Source organism: Sciurus carolinensis, chromosome 15 (genome assembly GCF_902686445.1).
Source record: "Sciurus carolinensis chromosome 15, mSciCar1.2, whole genome shotgun sequence".
Classification (NCBI taxonomy): domain Eukaryota; kingdom Metazoa; phylum Chordata; class Mammalia; order Rodentia; family Sciuridae; genus Sciurus; species Sciurus carolinensis.
In genome coordinates, this window is record NC_062227.1 from 69,320,295 (window position 1) to 69,340,481 (window position 20,187).

General features: G+C 38.6%; 1 protein-coding gene across 1 annotated transcript; it reads left to right on the plus strand.

Moving 5' to 3' along the window:
• Window positions 1-590: 590 nt before the first annotated feature.
• Window positions 591-18,933, plus strand: Serpinb10 (serpin family B member 10). The gene is made up of 8 exons (XM_047526555.1): window positions 591-715; window positions 3,493-3,669; window positions 7,289-7,354; window positions 7,778-7,912; window positions 9,397-9,514; window positions 12,046-12,188; window positions 15,873-16,028; window positions 17,699-18,933. Exons 2-8 carry the CDS (start codon window positions 3,502-3,504, stop codon window positions 18,101-18,103), a joined length of 1,191 nt encoding a protein of 396 aa, XP_047382511.1. The 5' UTR covers window positions 591-715; window positions 3,493-3,501; the 3' UTR covers window positions 18,104-18,933.
• The last annotated feature ends 1,254 nt before the right edge of the window (window positions 18,934-20,187 follow it).

Sequence of the window (20,187 nt, forward strand, 5' to 3'; positions counted from 1 at the left end):
CCCCTTGTGCCTTCAGGAACCCTGGTCCCTGTCTTCTCTCCCCTCACAAGTTCTTCATGCACATGCAAATCCAACAACTGTCTATTGTTTTTCCCTTGTCATAAATACAAACGCACACCCAATAGCTGTGCCCACCACACTGGCACAACCCCCTGGTTCCTGGCTGCTGGTGGGAGAATTAACCCCTACTCACTGGAATCCCACTCCGGATTCCACACCAACCTCTCAGGTACAAACGGAGAAATTTCCTGTTGTAAGCGCAACTTTAACAGACTAACAGGGGAACAATTCATGGTTAATATTTTCCATTTCATTACTCATCGCTAGTCAACTAATTTGAACGCTTCTGTTATTATTTTTATTTTTTTAAGTCTACCCGGGGAAACCATGTTCATTGTCCTCATTTGGCAGTTGACACAGGAAATTTATCAGGACTCAGGTCTCTACATGCGAACTGCATGGAAAATGTAGGTAATTAAATAATTCAGGCAAGGCCTCAACTCTCTCTTTGTCTTTTTATTTAAACTTCCTGCTAAGATAAGCCCCAAAGGAAGAGTACACTGGTTTGTGAAAGCGAATCAAAGGGTGGGGCTAAGAAGTGGGAGGTGTGGCAATTTTCAAAAAGAATTTCTTCAGTTAAAAGTTCCCTGATTCTTCAGCCACAATCTTACTAACGGAACAACTTGCCAATTCTGCTCTGGCAGAAGAAAATAAGGTACTGTACATATTTCTGGGGTTAAAAATGTTTGTATGTGTTTTTCTTCTTTGTCACAGGGCTTAAATAACAGGATCAAGACCATCCCAACTCTCTTCGCATCCCCCAGAAAAGTCCAGAAATAATCAGTAAGGCTCCATCCCCTCAGAGTTTTTCTGTACAAGTCAGAGTCTTAACCAAGTCAGAGTCTTAACCTTGAGCTGGTTCAGAGTCGGTTCTGGAAAAAAGACTGAGGGGAAAGAGTGTTCATTGTCAGTGTGGTTGGTTAAATTGTTTTACTAGGAATTGCGAAGCCATCAACTGGGTGTCCTCCCATCACATCTGGATTTGCAACCTCTGCACCTTTCAGCTGAAGTAAAGAGAAATAGAGTGTGATTCCCCAGCCTGGGCCGGGACTCTTGTAACTCTTCAGAAGAGCAGGCGTGGCAACAGGAATTTCTATCCTGGCCGTTCATGGAAGGAAAGATGTGACTTGCTTAACTGTTCACCTCCAGACACGCAGCCTCCTGCCGGCCACACTGCATGGGCCAACAGGGAATATCTAAGTTCCTGATCCTACCTTGGATGAGGTGCTCTTCAAAATTGCCCCAAATAGCACCTCCCTCAGAGAAAGGCTCTAGGGGAGCAGAGGAGTGCTGCTGGGGCAGGAGGAGGTGTATTGACTGTATGTTCAACTCCATGAGGTTGGCAGCAGCACCAGCCTTATCATCAGCAAGTCAAGAGGTCGGGTATTCCTCCTGGAACGAAGGACAAGAACATCCTTCCCACCCCAGCCTCTCCCTCCCCTTCTGATCTTCTTTCTCTTCCTGTTAGTCCCTTTTCATGGCCCAATCTCTCTTACCATTTAAATCTTAAAGGCAACGAGCTGTATTGGTTAAAAAAAACAAAGAAAGAAAAAATGGGGGAGTGGAGGGTGCAGTTTTGGCTCCCTGTTAGTTGACTCTGCATCCTTAGCCTACTCATTCAGCCTCTCTGGTCCTGAGTTTCTTAGTGAATAAATGGGAATATGTTAGGGACTTTAAGGTTCTTTCTAACTCTGATATGTTAGAAGTCTGTTTATCTACAATGAGACGTTTGATGAGCGACACTCTTCTTGTCTTACCGTCTTATTCCTCCTCAGCCTGTGTGTGTGCGTGCGCATGTGCGTGCGCATGTATAGTCAATTTACAGCTACTGAAAACTATAAAAGAAAAAGGAACCATTCACTTTGAAAATGACACAGGTTTTGATCTTGATAAACTCTTTCTGACAAAATCTAATCACAAAATTATGCACCTTTCAGAAAGTGCTTTAGATTGTTGAATTAGAAGTTTGGCTTATTATTTCCTAAATTTCTTAAAAAACAAAAAAGAAGCAGGGATTGTTGCTCTTGTATGTTTTGGGCTGCACCTGATACATGAATGATGACGTTATTGAGGTTATTAGTGAGGATAAGGAAAACTGGAGATAAACTCATAAGAAGTTGGCTCTTTCATTAGAGAGCCGTATTGTTATCAGGAATTTGTCAAAGGTGAATCACTCTAGAAAAACCATAAATCTTAAGTAGAAAGATAAAAATTCCAGGCCCTAAAATATTACTCTCTCTCCCCTTCATGGTGAATGTTGTTTGGTCACAAAGTCAAACATTTTCCATGTTAATGTAATTCATGAATTTTAAAAAGATAAAGCTTGATATATTGGCTTCCGCAAACCTCATTTGAATGAATATGTTCTTAAAGGATGCAGAGGAGTTATTTCCAAGATGGTGTTTTGTTTGGCAAGGAAAAGTAAGACAACATTTTAGGAGGGTGTGGAATTATTACAAATCTAGAGGGATTTTTTTTTTTAAATCAAATACTATTGGCCTGTGATCCTCAGGAGCCTTGGGAGGAGGCGGAAGCCACACCTAGGGCGTGATTTAGAGGCTGGGAAGCTGTTTGGTTAAGTGTAGGCCTCTCTGGGAGGGATCAACAGTGTTATTGTTAACTCCAAGTCATGAAACCAAAACTCTCTAGCCAACCTCGCCCTTGATTCAATTATTTGACTGTAGAGAAGCCTGGCTAAAACCTGGTTTCTCAGAGCCAGGAGCTGTAAGGCAGGACCAAACTCCACACAGCGCTTATGCTAATGAGCATTCCTAGACCAAGGAATCTGATTTATTTTTAGTCATTTAATCAATTTGAGAAATTATTTGTTTACAAAATGACAGTATATTGAAACTTGCTAAGTCTTTGATAGTGATTTCTTTAAATTTTTAATTTTAATTTAACCTCATAATATCAGGGTTATAATAGGTGAAATTTTGTAGTTGAATGTCATATCAAAAAGCTGAGAAAAACAGGAGTCTCCTTATTCAAGATCAGTGAGAATAAAAGCAAGTTAGTCTTAATTTGTCACTTCTCTATAAGCATTTTCCACTTAATTGTGCCTGATTTCCAGTTTCAGGAACTAAAAATGTGACTAATGCCCAAATACCGAACATTGTATTTATAAGTACCTATTTTGTGCAGTCCTTGACGAGGTGCTGTTGGACGTACAAAGGAGTATATGCAGAAGATTTTACTCCCCTGGAACCAAGAAAAATGAGTTATAAATACACGAAAATCAGTAGTGCTATAAATGTCAAAGAATCCAAGTGGCAAAATAATAATCTGGATTAGAATTCTACTAAAATTCATTAAGTTCTTATGAATATATGTATATACACACATATATGGAAGAATAGATTTATAAAGGTAAAATGTATGGCAAGGATTTAACATTCTAATGTTCTTTATCTTATGCTTTATTTTTCTTAGGTTTTCTCAATGGATTCTCTAGCAACATCCATCAACCAATTTGCTCTGGAGTTTAGCAAAAAGCTTGCTGAATCTGTGGAGGGTAAAAATATCTTCTTTTCTCCCTGGGGTATCTCCACCTCCTTGGCCATGGTGTATTTGGGCACCAGAGGCTCCACTGAAGCTCAGATGGCCCAGGTGAGTGGAAAAGGTCAGCCGTCCCCTGATGCCCTTAAACTATACGTTTTCTTCATCTTTTAATTTCAGTTTTCTTCTGAAAACCCAATAACCCACATTTTATAACAATATCTTCCAATTCAAGAGATACAACTAAAAAACATCTTAGATCACAAAATGAGACCCACAGGAAATAAATTTGAAAATTGTTGATAGAAAAAACATTTTAAAAATCTGTATCCTTTGGCAAAATGAAATGGAGAAATGATGAGGTTTTCAATTTTAGTTCAACACCAAAACTAATTTCATGTTGATGACTAAAATGTTTCAAGAAGTAATGAGTCAAACTTTAGATAATAGAACTATTCATCATGCTTCTACTCTCAGAAGACTTTCCTAGACATACAAAATAAAAGAATAATTCTGTTCCTCATGCCTTGTTGGTTGTTTCTTTAATTACTGGTAGTCTAAATGAATCTAAAGAACCGACTAACAGCATTAAAGTAATGAAACATTATTATTGTATGAAAAGCTATTGATTTAATGTAAGCATCTTTAAACCATATACATGTGTATGTATATACATATGTCTAGCCATAGATAACAAAATATATAGCAAAATAGTTGTATGTTTGTGTTTACAAGCACATATATATGAATAGACATGTATGCATCTGTTAATAAATAAGTATATTTTGTTACTAAAAATAAAAAAATAAATTCAATCTTAAATATTACAATATCAAAAGGACAAGTGATAGAATTTCCACTCAAAGTGGTTCTCTCTGTGCCTAGTGTGGAAGGCAGTTATGTGTTCTGTGTGTCGAACGTAGGATCCCCCTGACTTTGGCCTAGGATCCCTGGTTGACTCTTGAAGCTCACAGGATATTGTGTGGTTTAAAAACAACGACAACAGCATCTTAGCTTACTTCTAGGTAATGATTGGCTTCCTGGTTAAAAAGGATTAAGTGACAGGTTTATTCTCAAGTGAATTCCCAAATTGGGGACATTCCCTGTAAATACATCCCTATGTGCTACTTGTCCTTGTTTTAAATATTAGTAGCCTCGGTTGCAAATGAGCCTAGTGAATTGGTCCTGCATTTCTTTTCCTAGACAGTTGGGCCTTGTTCTGTTACTAAGTGTTGGTGTGACCCTTGAGAAGATACATTTCATCCTGTGAGCGGGGCCCAGGATGTGGGAGATGGAATTATCTATTGCCTTCTGTTCTCTATTGTACAATTCGGGGGAAACAGGGATGGCCACATCCTTTCTGTTAACTTTCAAAGGAAATGTTGGGGTGAACGCAAAGTTTATGTCTAAGTATCTCAAGATGTGTTAGACAATGAGAAATGAAGCACTTATCTAGAAAAAATATAAGTAAAATCCCTGAATTTTCCAGATAATTGTGGCAATGATGGTTTTTGCTTAAATTGCCTAAGTGGTGATCTCGATTGAACACCTAGCTCTCCTTTTTTCTGTTATTATATTTTAGTTGTCTATCCATTATACATGCTGATGATCCATTGCACATATTATACATTAGAACTTAGACATATTGTGATAATTTTATATACGTCAACCATGTGTGATGAGCAAACCAGTATAATTAGTACTTCCTAAGCATTTATGATTTTCTCCTGTTGGAAAGCTTTGAACTACTGTCTTTGAGTTCTTTTTAAAAGGTGTAATATATTTTTGTGAACCAGCATCAATGGACTATGCTGCAAAACACTAGAACTCATACTTTCCATCTAACCAGGTGTTGGCACCTGTTATGCAACTCTCCCACCCCCAACACCCCCACCCCAGTTCAAGCATCTAGTCACCATCATTCTGCTGAGGACATAGAGAACAAACGAACTCCAGCTCAGTTTCTCTACTGACTCTCACAACTTGTATCAATCTTGACACCAGATGCGTGGTGACACACACCAAGTAGTTTGGCAGTGAACGCCAGCTGCGTGTGGTCCCATTTAATCTGACAGTGTTAGATCCCACAGGTTGAGGACTTGGTCCCCAACCCGACTGGTGGAGTAGGGTGCCTCCTCCACCCCTAATCCAGATGCCAGTCACCAGCCCTGGCTGCTCCCCTATGCTTCTGAACAGCCTGTGAATTCATGTTCCCACACCCCCTCCTCGGGGTTCACTTAATTTGCTAGAGTGGCTCTCAGAACTCAAAGAAAGACGTTTATTGGTTTATCATAAAGGATATTACAAAGGCTACAGGGCAAGAGGTGGAGACAGGGCACAGGGTTCCACGCCTCACCCATGCCCCACCCTCCAGGAAATGCCACGTGGTCAGCTGTGAGAAGTCTTCAAACCCTGTCTTGTCTTTGGAGTTTTTAATGGAGACTTCACTGTGCAGGCCGGAGTGGGGGAGGGACAGTTTGTAGCAATGTGACTGGACAAGGAATGTGATCTGCTGCTAGTGGACGCTGGCTGCTGAGATTCCTCTTGTCCCTTCTCTGCAGCATTCCTTCCTCAGGGACAGGACAAGACCCCTTCCGAAATGGGCTCAGGCTCTGCCAGGCCAGGTAGATTAGAGAATATCTTAATGGACAGCTCAAAGACAGAGAGGTGAAGGAAGATTAGAGTGTGTTTTTTGTTTCTGTGACTCATAAGGAGGAAGAGGAATCCTAGTTTCTGTGGCCTGCCTGTGGGAGAAAGGGCAGCTGTGAAGGAGGGCAGGAGAAGGTCAGTGGGAGAGAACTTCTCTTTCTGAGGCTGCTTCTCAAGCCAAAGTGCCCCAACAGTATTTTAGTCACTTGGGGAAGAACACAGTGGCAGCAGCGAGTTGGCACTGTGGACAAAAGCAGAACCAATCTATTGTATGACATCTGATCTCCATTTCATGACAGCTACCTTTTCAGCTTCCACATATGAGTGCCTGGTTTATCTCACTTATAATGTTCTCCATCTCTGTCTGTGTTGTTGCAATGACAGGCTTTCTTTCTTTTATGGCTGAATTTATATGACTGCATAATATTCAATTGTGCATATGGAATATTACATGCACACAATGTAATATTTCCCATTCAGGTGTTGGTAGGCAGCTTGGTGGATTCCATACCTTGACACCTAGACTTATATTCAAAACAACCTTAGATTAAAAGTAAGATATGGAAAACAAGAGAATTTCTTTTCTCTTTCTTTTTTTTTTTTTGTACTGGGGATTGAACTCAGAGGTGCTGTGCCCCTGAGTCACATCCCCAGTCATTTTTATTTTTTATTCGGAGACAGGAGACAGGATCTCACCAGGTTGTTTAAAGCCTCACTAAATTGCTGAGGCCAGCCTGGAACTTGCAATCTTCCCGCTCAGCCTCTTGGGATTGCAGGTGTGCACCACAGCACCCAGCTTAAACAGAGAGAATTTTACTTCAGGGTATTCCCAACATTGCCCCAAATTTCCTATAAAAATATTAAAATGAAAAGACTAGCAATGTAAATTAGATTTTTAAAGCAGCTCTTGACTTATTCTATTAGTTTAATTAACACATTATTTAAGTGAAATCAGAGCCTCTGTTTAGTCCATGATACGTTCTGTATTTATACGAATGGCTGACTCATATTTACAGATGTTTAGTCCATGTGATTATTTCCCTGCAAAGTGTACTCACTTGTCTTTTTATTGAAATTACAGGTACTTCAATTGAACAGAGACCAGGATGTCAAATCTTGTCCTGAAAGTGAAAAGAAAAGGAGAATGGTATTTATCTTTTAATATCTATTTAACAGTTAAGGGGAAAGTACTTTTAGAACATGTATTTTAGTGGTTGACTTTTTAATCAGTAATCTTTCTTATAAACTTGCTAAAATTATAGAAATGCTTTTCAGGAAAGAAAATATTGTATTTTTTAGAAGAATCTCTTATCTTACCTCTTTTTTCAATTTCTCTCAACATTTCTCTGCTTTTGAACTTGCTCTTACCTGCCTTTGCAAAATGCTTGTGTGGAAAGGAGACCCCACTGACAGTCAAATTTACAGTGATGCCTTTGAAGAGACATTTTGGTCAATGTTGGAATTATTTTCAGCGTTTGTTTCTAATACCAAATCATTTCAATTAGCTACAAGTTGAACACATAGGTAGCTCTGGTTCAAGATTGCTTTTTTAACTCCCTTTATTTTAAAGGAATTTGCATCCAGCAAGACTGAAGAAATATACTCTGACTTCCAGAAACTTGTTGCAGAAATCAAATCTGGCCATTTCTATATCCTTAAAACAGCCAACAGAATATACAGGCATAATGCATATCCATTTCTCGATGTAAGTACAAATGGCTTATTTTAAGTTAATGGAAAAGAAAGAACCACATTTCTCTAGGGAATCCCAGGGACAATCTTAATGTAGTCAGTACTTCCTGGTAAACCATTATCTAGACCAACCACTTAATTTCTAGTTGTGAAGGAAACCAATAATGGGTCTCAAATATGGACTGAAAAGAGGATGTAGTCCCAGAAGTGAGAGTAGGGAGCAGTTTTTACATCAGAACTTTCGAGGTGCTGGAGACTTGGAACATGCCACAACACTAACTTACTCCTTCGCTAATGGCTGAAACCTCATTAGTGCAGACCAGGCAGCCACGTGCCTCTCTCGGTCTGTCCATCAGATCTGAAAGGAACAGGAGGACCGGCATCCAGGGCACAGAGCAAGGAAGTTAGATAGGGCAGAATGATAGCAGTAAGGTAAAAGACATTTATTTGTGGTTTTGAGCAATACTATCCCTGTCCATCTCCAGGGAATTCTGGGAGTGCAGGACTTGGGATTTGTTATTACAAAGGACATAAAACCATCCAAATGGGGTATTAAAGACAGTTTCATTCACCGTAGTCTCATGAACTTCTGTTTGATTGGGAAGTAGGTGAGATAACTGAGCTCAGTGGGCACTTGGAAATGAGTGGACACGGATATACAAACATCATTTTACATGTCCACGGCCCTGAGTTAAGACAGGGAATGGTGCTTCCTGAATAGTCAAGTTTTCTTTTTGTTTGATTAAAAAAATCTACAAAACTTGGACTTCATAAATCTCAGACCACTTCCCATAAACAGAATTAACCTGCTATTCTTATTCCTTCAAGCCCTCCATGAAGGAATACCACAACTGTATACAGTAATGAATTATGCTCCCAAGGCAGGTGTCCCCAAAGTAGCAACCTCAGTGACAGCCCACTTGTGCTGATTGCCACCAGGTGGACATCAAAGGGCCACAGGGAGGGGCCTGCCCTGGTTCCTTGGAATGCCAGATAAAAGCTTTAACCACCTTACAAATCAGATTTCATGGCAGAAGGTATTTTCCTTCAGGGACCATCCAAGTTCCTAGGGGTTTAGAGTCCACAGGAGGCAGGTGCCAGACCAAAGGGCCTCTCTGCCACAGAAAGGCTCAACTCCCAGCACCCTTGGCCGCAGGGGTCACTCCTGAGATTTATAGCTTCTTCCCTTTTCGTCTTACCCTTGTGTTCAGGTATAAATAAAAATAGACACTAAGAAGTTGTGGAAGACCCAGAACTGTGGGAGGCAGATCTTCCTTCTGCACCCGGTGTTGTGCATGACTCATGGACTTGACAAGGAATGTGTTGAGATTTTGACCAAAACTGGGAGTGAGGAAAGAGAGAGGGAGTGAAGGGGTGGGAGTTTGAAATTGTGTATCTCTGTAGTTTTTTTTTTTTTTTCCCCCAATAATCTAAATAGATTTGATTTCTCAGTTTTAGACAAACTCTATAAAAGAAGATTTTACCTATGTCTTTCAGAAATATTTAGAAGCTATGAAAATGTATTTTGATGCGGAACCACAGTCTGTTAACTTTGTGGGAGCTTCTGACCAAGCCAGGAAGGAGATCAACTCTTGGGTGGAGAATAGGACTGAAGGTACACTGTCACCAAAGGGCTGGGTGGAGGGTTGTCCCAGCTTCGCTACATACTTGAATTTGTGCCATGTGTAACTATGTGTGTTTCTTAAATAGAACTCCGGACGTGATCTAAATATTCAGAGCTTCGACATGTGTTTATTCCCACACTTTTTAGATCCTCAGCTTTCCCAATGAGTCCCAACTGAAACCCAAAATCCCAGTCACTCCTTCACCCAGTAGACACAAGAATGATCAGAGCCTGCTAATTCCAAAGAGGCATCCAGGGGTAAAAAGCAGGAAAGTGCAAAGAAGGAAACGTGAAATGCTGCTGTATCTGTGGCCTTTAAATAAATAATAACTACTAATAAATAAGAAAAATGTGGCATCAAGTGTGCTACATGATCTTAAGTAGTTTTCAAAATAAGGTGAGAATGGGCTAAGAGGTGTATTCTCTGTGTTCTGGAGACAAGCTGTCCAAATCCAGCTGGTCAGGCACCTTCTGAAGGAATAAAATGCTATTTTTTAGGAATATTTTGCAATCATCATTTTTACAAATGTGACACATCACCAGGATGTAACTATCATTTTCTAATTGCTTATTTTTAGAAAATGAGGAAAAAGAAAATTTGTGTAAGAGTAAACTCAACATCTGGACATACTTTGTTAGTTTCACTCTTCAGTTAATTCTCCATGCTTACCACATTACCTGCAAATAGTAATTTTTTCTCTTCTTTTTTTATGATTATATCTCATTTACTTTTCATGCTTTATTACATTACTTACCATTTTGATAAAAATGTTAAATAATGGTACTCTTAGCAGGCTATGAACATTATTATTGTTTTTTGGTAAGCATAATTATAGAAGTTTGTTGGATAAAAATATTCTTTTTCATATTTAGGAAGTACTCTTACTTTTTAGTGTACAAAGACATAATTTAAAAATTAGAAATAGTGGATGAAAATAGATCAAAAGTATTTTTATATCCATCAAGATAATTTTTCTCCAATCACCCACCAGAACAATTTGTTTGGGCTGCTATGATAAGATACCATTGCCTGGGTAATCTGTAGATAGTAGAAATCATTTCTTACGGTTCTGGAGACTGGCAGGTTCAGCATCAAGATACCTGGGTCTGTTGGGGGCTTACTCTGCTCCTAAGAAGACACCTTCCTGATGCATCCTCACACAGTGGAGGGACAAGCAGATCCCTGGATTCCACTTACAGGAGCCCTGATCCCTTCTGAGGGTAGAACCCTCATGATCTACTTACTCCCCGTGGGCCCCACATCTCAACACTGTCCGGTTAAGTATTAGGTTACAACATAGGAGTTTTGAAGTAACATAAATATCCACACCATAACAATGCATTCTACTAACAGATTTCTTGATATATGTTTCTTACATTTTGACATAATGTTAATTAGATTTATTTTCTAAATTTAATTTGGATTTTTTCTTTATATTCACAAGAGAAATTGATTTATAGGTAGCAATTTTGTGCTTCTTTTGTTGTGTTTTCATATTGGGGGTGTGCTTGCTTGATATAAGTAATGAGAGGGCTTTTCATTTTTATGCTCAGAAACTGTTTAATAGTTAGAACTCTATCAGTAATTTGAAAGTTTAAAAGAATCCATCTGTTTTAATGTCTGGAGTGTATTCCCTGTTTTTAAAGGAGGTTTTCAAATTCCCTAGGAGGTAGTCACTTGGTTGTTTTGATATTTATGGGACTTTTTGCTGTTTTTCTTTTTTTGTCTCCCTTTCTTTTGGGTTTTCTGTTAATATATCCCTGAAAATTCATTCGTAACACCTTTTTAAATGAAGTACGATAAGCCATACTTTCTAATTTAAAAAACCTCTTCCATGTCTGTATTTTGACAGTTGAAAAGACTTTGAATAGTTTCTCTTTCTGGGGGAAGTTGGATCAGGTGGGAGATTTTTTCAATCCAGTTCTATCTCCAGTTATCAAACATGTTGACTTTCTAATGAACCTCTAAACCTGATTTCATGCAGTTTAAATAAATCTTTCATGGTGCTTTAGTGGGGATTTTGTACAGAATGTATCAGGGGCTGCCTGTCAAAGATCACTTTAAACAGTGGCTAGATCAATCTGATGTGCACGATTGCAGAAAGCAGTATTTGAGGGGCCACAGGAGGCACTGTCACAATCTTTCAGATATTAACCAGAGAAGTTCACAGTGTGTGGTTATAAACAGAAGTGAGAGAGAAGCAGCATTTGTCTTCTTTAAATAGAGGTACACATCAACTCATATTAGAGGAAAGTTTTATCATTGAAATGCAAATTTATTCTTAATGTGAAATAATATTTATTGGGCACTCAGCATATTATTTCTTCAGTGTTTCCCTCTTTTCTCAGAGCTATTCCAAACAGAAATAGTACTTATTCCTGACTTGACCTGTTTCTGGAAAATCTGAAACAAGAACTTTTAAAGAAAATGTTATGGTTCCAGAAAAATGGAAGTCTGATTGTATAATGAAAATAGACATATGTCCACTAGTCATTTGAAACCTGTCTTTTTACTCTTGTAGGAAAGATTCTCAATCTCCTACCTGATGACTCTGTGGACTCCATGACCAGGATGGTTCTGGTGAACGCCCTATACTTTAAAGGAATCTGGGAACATCAATTCCAAGAGCAAAATACCACAGAAAAGCCTTTCAGAATAAACAAGGTGGGAACTTGTGAAAGATCTGCTTGCACTGTCATGTGGCATTGTAAGATGACCCTATTTTAAATTCACTCTTCTTTCTGATTATATATTCCTCTAAACCAGAACTCTGATTAGGGAAGGCATGACTGGGCTAAAAGTTCCTAGTTCTTTCCCACACAGAAATTCCCTGTCAGTGTTTTTCTCCTGGCCATGTACATATTTTATCATTTGGTCCTGCATGAGCTGGGTAGGGTGTGTTTATAGTTATTTCTCAGTTGAGAAATGCAGGGTGTGTTTATAGCAGCTCAATTCACAATAGCTAAGCTATGGAACCAACCTGGATGCCCTTCAATAGATGAATGGATAAAGAAAGTGTGAGATATATATATATATATACACACACACACACACACACACACACACACACACAATGGAATATTACTCAGCTTTAAAGGAGGATAAAATTATGGCATTTGCAGGTAAATGGATGGAGCTTGAGAATATCATGCTAAGTGAAATGAGCCAATCCCAAAAAACCAAAAGCCAAATGTATTTTCTGCTATGTGGATGCTGATCCATGATGTGTGGGGGCAAGGGAAGACTGGAGGAACTTTGAATTGGGCAGAGGGGAGTGAGGGGAGGGGAGGAGGCAGGGGAGTAGGAAAGATGATGGAATCAGATTGACAGCATTACCCTGGGTACTCGTATGATCACACGAATGATATGACTACATCATGTACAACCAGAGTAATGAAAAGTTGTGCTCCATTCACATATAAAATAAAATAAGAAATGCAGGGTGGCCAAGGAACTAGAGGCGTGAATGAGATGGAAGGAGTCCAGAACCAGAACCTAAGACCCTTCACTACAAGTTCTGTACTTATTCTACTAAACCAATGCAGTCCTCTACCAAATTCCTACTTTTCCATAAGTAAAAGCAGCAAAAATGCTAAATTGCACTTCATTCAGTTTCTTTCTATGGGAGATGTAACATGCTTGTCCCTATTACAAGTAACAGGAACTCACTTCAGAAAACTAAAGTATTAAGAGTATTCTGAAAATACTTTAGAGACACAACTTTAAAGAGGGAAAGCGTCACTGTGGCTCTTGGTTTCAGCCCCTGGTCACTTTTCCATGGTCACTGTGGTGAGGCAAGACATCATGGAGAGGGTGTGTAATGGATCTTACTACTTAGCAGCCAGAAAGGAAAGAGAGAGAAGGGTCTAGGATTGTTGTTCCCTCCTCAAGGGCATGCCCAATGACCTAAGTTCCTTCTGTTAGCCCTAACTCCTAATGGTCCCAACCCCTCCCAACAGCACCAGCAACTGATAACCAGGCCTTCAACACATGGTCTTTGGGGGCTATTTAAGATCCAATGATAATAGGAAGAATGTGGCCAGTTCTTGGCATATGAGTGGAAACAAGGTCCCAAACATCAGGATTATTTTCTCTATCTTTTCAACACCATTTCCTCTGTCAGTCTTCTCTCAGGGTGAATTATAAATTTCTCTGCTTTTTGATCCACAGTAGCCATAATGGCTACCTACAGCCTCCTCATTTCTAGAGGCCAGGCTGATGCAGCCCATCTGAATTTTTAGAAAGACCAAGGTTTGTTACAGTTGTGCGGGCCAGGGTGGGTCTTGTGACACAAACAGTGCTGCTGAGGACCTAGCGCTGAGCCTGTAGATGTGTGCAGCAGGGATTCTCTAAGGATGGGAAGGCAGGACACATAATGCAACAGGCTAATGAGAAATGAGCTGAGTAGTTACCTGGGTTAGTATTTTCGCCAGGTATGTTTGGTTTCAATGACAGAAAAGCATTCCAAACTAGCTCCATCAAAATGGGAATTAGTATTATGTCCTCAGAGGAATTGGGCCGTCCAGTGAGTGGGGCCTATAGAGTCTCAAAGGTAATCTGAGTTGTGTCTCTTTCACCTCCTCCTTCTGCCCTCATCTATTCTTCTCCCCTCTGTTTGTCACTCTCATTCTGTGATCCTGAAGATGGAGTCTATCTAAATGACCAGTGACTGTAAGTGCTCCATTTTTAGCCCCCGAGTTCCATTCTTCTATTAGAAATGGAGAGTCCTACCTGGACTCTGGCTGGGGTCAATCTTGTGCTCCCCTGGAAATAGTCACAGTATCCTGGAATGTCCCCAATAAATGACCCTGGTCACAGGGCCACCAGCTTAGCATAAAGGTGGTACCTCGGGATTGACCTCAGCTCTATATAGAATGGATAAATAACACGTGTGTACAACATCTGGAATGCAGAAGGTTTTGTTCTGCAATTGACTTTTATTTTTAAATGCTTTATTTTAGAGCATTTTTAAAAAAGTTTAGAAAATTTTTTCAGAAAGTACAAAGTTTCCATTTGCTGCCCCTTCAACACACATAAAATTTGCAGTATTATTAACATCTTGTATGGTACATTTGTTATAACTGGTTAGCTAATCTTGATAGCTTATTATTAACTCTCTAGTGTTCATAATACTTTCAGATTCACTCTTGGTGTTGTGTTGTTCTATGATTTTGACAAATGTATAATGTCACATAACCACCACTGTAGAATCCTTCAGAATAGTTTCACTGCTTTACAAATGTCCTGTGCTCCACCTGTTCATTCCTCCCACTGAGGCCGGGGAAACCATTGTTCATTTTATTGTTTCGAGAGTTCTGACTTTTCTAGCCTTTTCTGGCCAGCTCATTTCACTTAGCAATATGCATTCAACGGTCCTGCATAATTTTACATCTTGATAGATCCTTTTGCTTTATTGCTAAATAATTTTCTATTGTGCAGATGAAACCACAGTTTGTGTAACTGTTCACCTATTGAAACATGTTTTGTTTCCTTCTAGTTTTGGGTAATACTGAATAACATTGAGATAAACACTTGTGTGCAAGTTTTTGTGTGGACACAAGCTTTAAACATATCTGAGTGAAGACCTAGAAGCACAATTGCTGGATTATATGAAAAGGCAATGTTGATCTTAGTAAGACATTGCCAAATTGTCTCCCAAAATGGTTGTTCCATTTTACATTCCTACCAGTGATGAATGACAGTTCTTGTTGTTCCATATCTTTGCCAGCATGTGGTATTGTCAGTGTTTGGATTTTTGCCATTATAATAGTTGCTTTTAATTTGCAATACCCTAAAGAAATATGACTGAGCATTTTTCATAAACTGGAGTTTCCCATTCAGATATTTTGCCAATGTTTAAAACTGGATTGTTTATTTTATTTTTGTTGAGTTTCAGGAATTCTTTGTATATTTTACTACCAGTCCTTTGTTAGATACATTATGCAAATATTTTCTCTTAGTCTATTGTTTGCCTTTCCTGCTTAGTGCATTTCAGTTTTTATGATACTTTCTCAAAAGTTTGCATGTGAAATATACCTTTTTCATTTTCTGGATTATTGGTATTTACATAGTTAAACATGTATTCTTTGAAATGTTTGGTAGAATCTATCTTGCTATGATTTATAGAGGTTGCTGTAATAGTGTTAGAGATGGAAGTTTCCTTCCTATTCACCCCTTACTGGTGATATTGTTAAAGATAATTTCAAAAAAGCAAGGTCTAGATAACTCTGGCATTTAGCAGAGGATGGTCAGTTTCACCAGTGTCCTAGACAACTGAGAACCAATAATGGTTAAGAATTAAGAACTTGGTGGAAGATCTCTTCAATGGCTATTTTTTTTTTTTTATAGACTACAAGCAAACCAGTGCAAATGATGTCTGTGAAAGAGAAGTTCCAAATTTTTCAGATTGAAAGTCCACGAGCCACAGGTCTTCAACTCTACTACAAGGGCCGTGACCTCAGCCTGATTGTGCTACTACCTGATGATGACAGTGGCCTGAAGCAGGTAAATGTGTCAGTGTCTCTGAGGTGAAGATGGTGCCCGCATTCACCCCATCTTCCAGGGAGAAACTAAGGACTCAGCCTCCCTGTTTCTTAACTCCTGTTAAGAAGGCAGTCGGCCAACTTGCACTGAGCTCTCTGTACCTTACCTTCACAGTGTCATTTAAACTTTATAAAGCCCTATAAAGTTGACATTACTATTACTCAGAGAGGTTAAAGAATCCATAGACACTTCTAGCATGGGCTAGTTACACAAAGAGCCACATGTGCAACAGAGACAGATTTCCTTTGCAAGGCACAGAGCTCTGTGAACTAATCGTAGAAATGTTTCAGTTAGTCTAGGTCTCTTGGTAGTAGAAACTGTGTAAATCAAGATCTGTGCGTGTTTGTGTGTGTGTGTGTGTGTGTGTGTGTGTGTGTGTGTGTGTGGTGATGGGGATGGAGCCTAGGGTCTCATACATGCTATGCTAAACAGGTTCTCTACCACTGAGCTACACCCTCTGCCCAAGATTAATTGTTCTAATCACTCGCATTTATAGATGTGTGTATATATATGTATGGTGTGTTCCACAACTTTTAACCTTTTTTCCAAGTCAAAACTTTCACTAGAGATACCCTGTATCAGTGCCATCTTCAGATATTCTTTAACCTGTTTATCAACCAGATTTCTATGAAGCTGGTTGTGATTTTGGCCAGACCATGTTTCTGAGCAACTGCATGCCTAAGAGAATGAACATTGGTTTCTTGTGCAGATGGCTTTTCTTTGCACTGGGCCTAATTGTTCATTTATGCCAGACTCAGTTGTTAGTTTCAATGGCCCTACCAGTAGGTAGAAAAGATTTCCAAATTGTTTCATAAAATGTGTGAAACTGGAGAGAATGGAAAGGGACCAGTGTAGACTGGTATTCCTCAGGGTCACAGCCGAAGGTAATGTCCTCTTCTTAGATGTGCAGGGCCCCAAACTGAAGATACTGTCATGCTATTAATGTACATCATATATAAGTATGTCACTGACAGCCAATGCATGTGTCTGGAAACTCTCAAAACAGCAAAAGTGTGTGCTTTTCAAATAAATATATCATTTAAAAATTTAAACATATGCATATATAAATACACATATGTACATATACATACATATATTTATTATTTAAAAATTCAGAATATAAATATGATAAAAGTACCTTCATACTTAATATAAAAATTTTTTCCTAAGACCTGGAAGTTTTCCATTCTTTATTTTTCTTTTATGGCATAGTTTATAGTTATTAGTTTTATATTATTCTTATTTCTAGAGTATGGAAATTTTATTTTATCCCAGATTTTGGTTTCAAAGAATGCTCTCCCATGTTGAAGAAAACTTACATTTTGTTCTGGCTACAGCTTGACCTAGAGTGTGTGCTGTGTATTTGTGTGTATAATTGATATCTTGCACACTTAGAAGCACTTACCTTTTGAAACAACGTCTACCTCTCCTGGGTCCTGAGAGCTGTTAATCTACAAAACAAAATTCTGCAGGTCCACAGCACAAGGGTCTCATTACACAACCAAAAGGATTTACATCTGTGTGTGTTTTGTTATCCTGGGTGAAGGGAGAGATTGCAATTCACCTGTGGGATCCTTAGGGGTTGCCCTCCACCCCTATTTCCCTCTCCTGACCTTGGTTCCAATCCCCAGCTGGAAAAGGTGGTCACCTATGAGAAGCTGAAAGAGTGGACCAGTGAAGACATGATGGAGTTGTATGAAGTGCAGCTGCATCTGCCCAAGTTCAAGCTGGAGGAGACTTATGATCTCAAGTCCACTCTGAGCAGGATGGGGATGACCGACGCCTTTAGCCAGAGCAAAGCAGATTTCTCAGGAATGTCTTTGGAGAGAAACCTGTTTCTGTCCAATGTTTTCCACAAGGCTTTTGTGGAATTAAATGAACAAGGGTCAGAGGCTGCAGCTGGAACTGGGAGTGAGGTGGGCTTTCGAATTAAACTCCCCTACATTGAATTCAATGCAGACCATCCATTCCTTTTCTACATTAGGCACAACAAAACCAATAGCATTCTCTTTTATGGAAGATTTTGCTCCCCCTAAACCTGTGTCTCTCACCTCATAAGACTACCTTAGGTGTGAAAAATGAACCATAGGAAAGAAAATACAATTATTATGGAATTTAATGTAGCCTACACCCTTTTCACTTTTAAATAATGTTGGTAAATAAATCTTGAAATAATGTGTTCTGGCGATCCTGTCATGTCTGTGTAGCTAGAGAGAATGAAGTTTTTAATTTTTACCACAGAAGCAGCAGTTCGTCTTAATGTGATTTTTATTTACATTGCAGAAATGCTGTTATTCCATCTAATACCTCGCAGTTCTTGAACTCCCCGATCATTGTATTACTGTCAATTACATTTTACATTCAATGGTTAATGTAGAAAATGTTTATAAATGCAACATGATATTGATAAATAAGATATTGTCAAGAATATAATTTGATGACTTATAAAATCCACCATAAAATTAGTTCCCCCATCTGCTATTTTAAATATATGGAAATTAGTGAGAAACCTAGTGAAATGCAGATGAAATCCATGATTTAGTTAGTAGCAGTGTACCAATCTTGATGTCTTAGTTTTGACAACTGTACTTTGATAATATAAGATGTTAGCATTAGGGGAAATTGCATTGAGAATGTATGGGAATTCCATTATTTTTGCAATCTATTATTTTTGCAGTTATTTTATGAATCTAAAATTATTCAAAAATAAAAATTTGTTTAAAAATAACTGTGTAAAATTTAGTCACACTTTAAGTCTTAATTTTAAATTTTTATGAGCTAGAAGAGTGAATTTCTTATTTATATAAATGTGTTCTGTTATTTATAAGATCATATTTTAATAAAACTAAAATCTCCAGAAAATTGGTATGTTTTTATAATTTATTTTATGCTTTATTGGTGTCCCATCTTATTGCTTATTGGTGGTCTCATCAACTGTTATTCTAATTTTAGAGACCAATTTTTATCATTCAAAGTTTCTTTCTCCCTATTCAACTAAAAAAATGAAAGATTGGATCTCATGGATAGCATTAGTATAAAATCTCTTTTCTGAATGGAATCTTGGTCCTGTGTGATAGGATACAAGACGTTCTATGCTTTAGCAAAAAAAGCTAAAAAGTTGTAATATATGTGATATTATATCATATCTTTATGAAACATTTTGCTTCTATCACTAATATCCCGCATTTAATAGCAGTGAAAGCAATCCCGTATTTGTATTCTAGGAAATTAAAGGTCGTTAAATGTTGTACATCACTGTGAACTAGTAAGTAGCAAGTGAATTATGTGTTTGGAAATCAAGTCAGATGAAAGAGAGGCACACATGCCACTTCTCTCAGAGGCTGCCAATCAGAAAATAATAAAAGCAACATATTTCAAACAAACAATAATAACAGGAAAATGTTGATCAGAGAAATTTCAGATCAGTAAGAGTCACTCAGGCAGTCATTAATTCAAAAAGTCTTCATTGAGTAGTTTCCGAATAAAAACAGAACCTGCTGGTACCCTGGTGGCAAGGAGCTCACACTCTAATGGGGAAAAAAAAAAGTGGAAGTTAGTGAAAAGAATGATGCAAAATAAATTGCAATATTCTGGAGATGTGAGTGTGTGTGCAGGTGTATGTGGTGTGTTTAAGTGAAGACGCTTTAGTAGAGGGGTTTGCTCACGTTACATGTTCTTCTCCCTCAGTGCAAATGTCCATAGCTGTCTTTTTAGAAGAATCGCAGAACTTCAGGATCAGCAGATAATTAATCACAGTAGCGAACCTCATTTGTTCCCAAGCAAAAATGTTTTAGGGCATCGTCGGAGAAGGGTCTCAGTTCCTGTAGGGCATTATTTATTTATTGTGAAGGACTTCTTTTATAGGTGGTATGCCCATTTAAGTGAAATATAGACATTTGCACATGTACACATTTTAATGCACAGAAAGCCATCTGGTGGAGAAAGGAAGTGACACTACTCTTTACTTTTTATAACTTGGCATTGCTCGATTTTTGTTACAATGGCACGCACCGCTCTTACATTTGCATAATACAACGTGTGAAAATCGTCCTCTAAGCTGAGCTCGGGAGTGGAAAGGGAAAGGCGCCGGAGCAGAATTAAAAACAGCAAGAAGTGTAAA

Coding starts and splice junctions, on each gene's coding strand:
- Serpinb10 (XM_047526555.1), top strand. CDS start 3,502: ATGGATTCTCTAGCAACATCCATCAACCAATTTGCTCTGGAGTTTAGC. Junction 7,355..7,777: donor GTGAAAAGAAAAGGAGAATG/GTATTTATCTTT, acceptor TTTATTTTAAAG/GAATTTGCATCCAGCAAGAC. Junction 9,515..12,045: donor GGTGGAGAATAGGACTGAAG/GTACACTGTCAC, acceptor TTACTCTTGTAG/GAAAGATTCTCAATCTCCTA.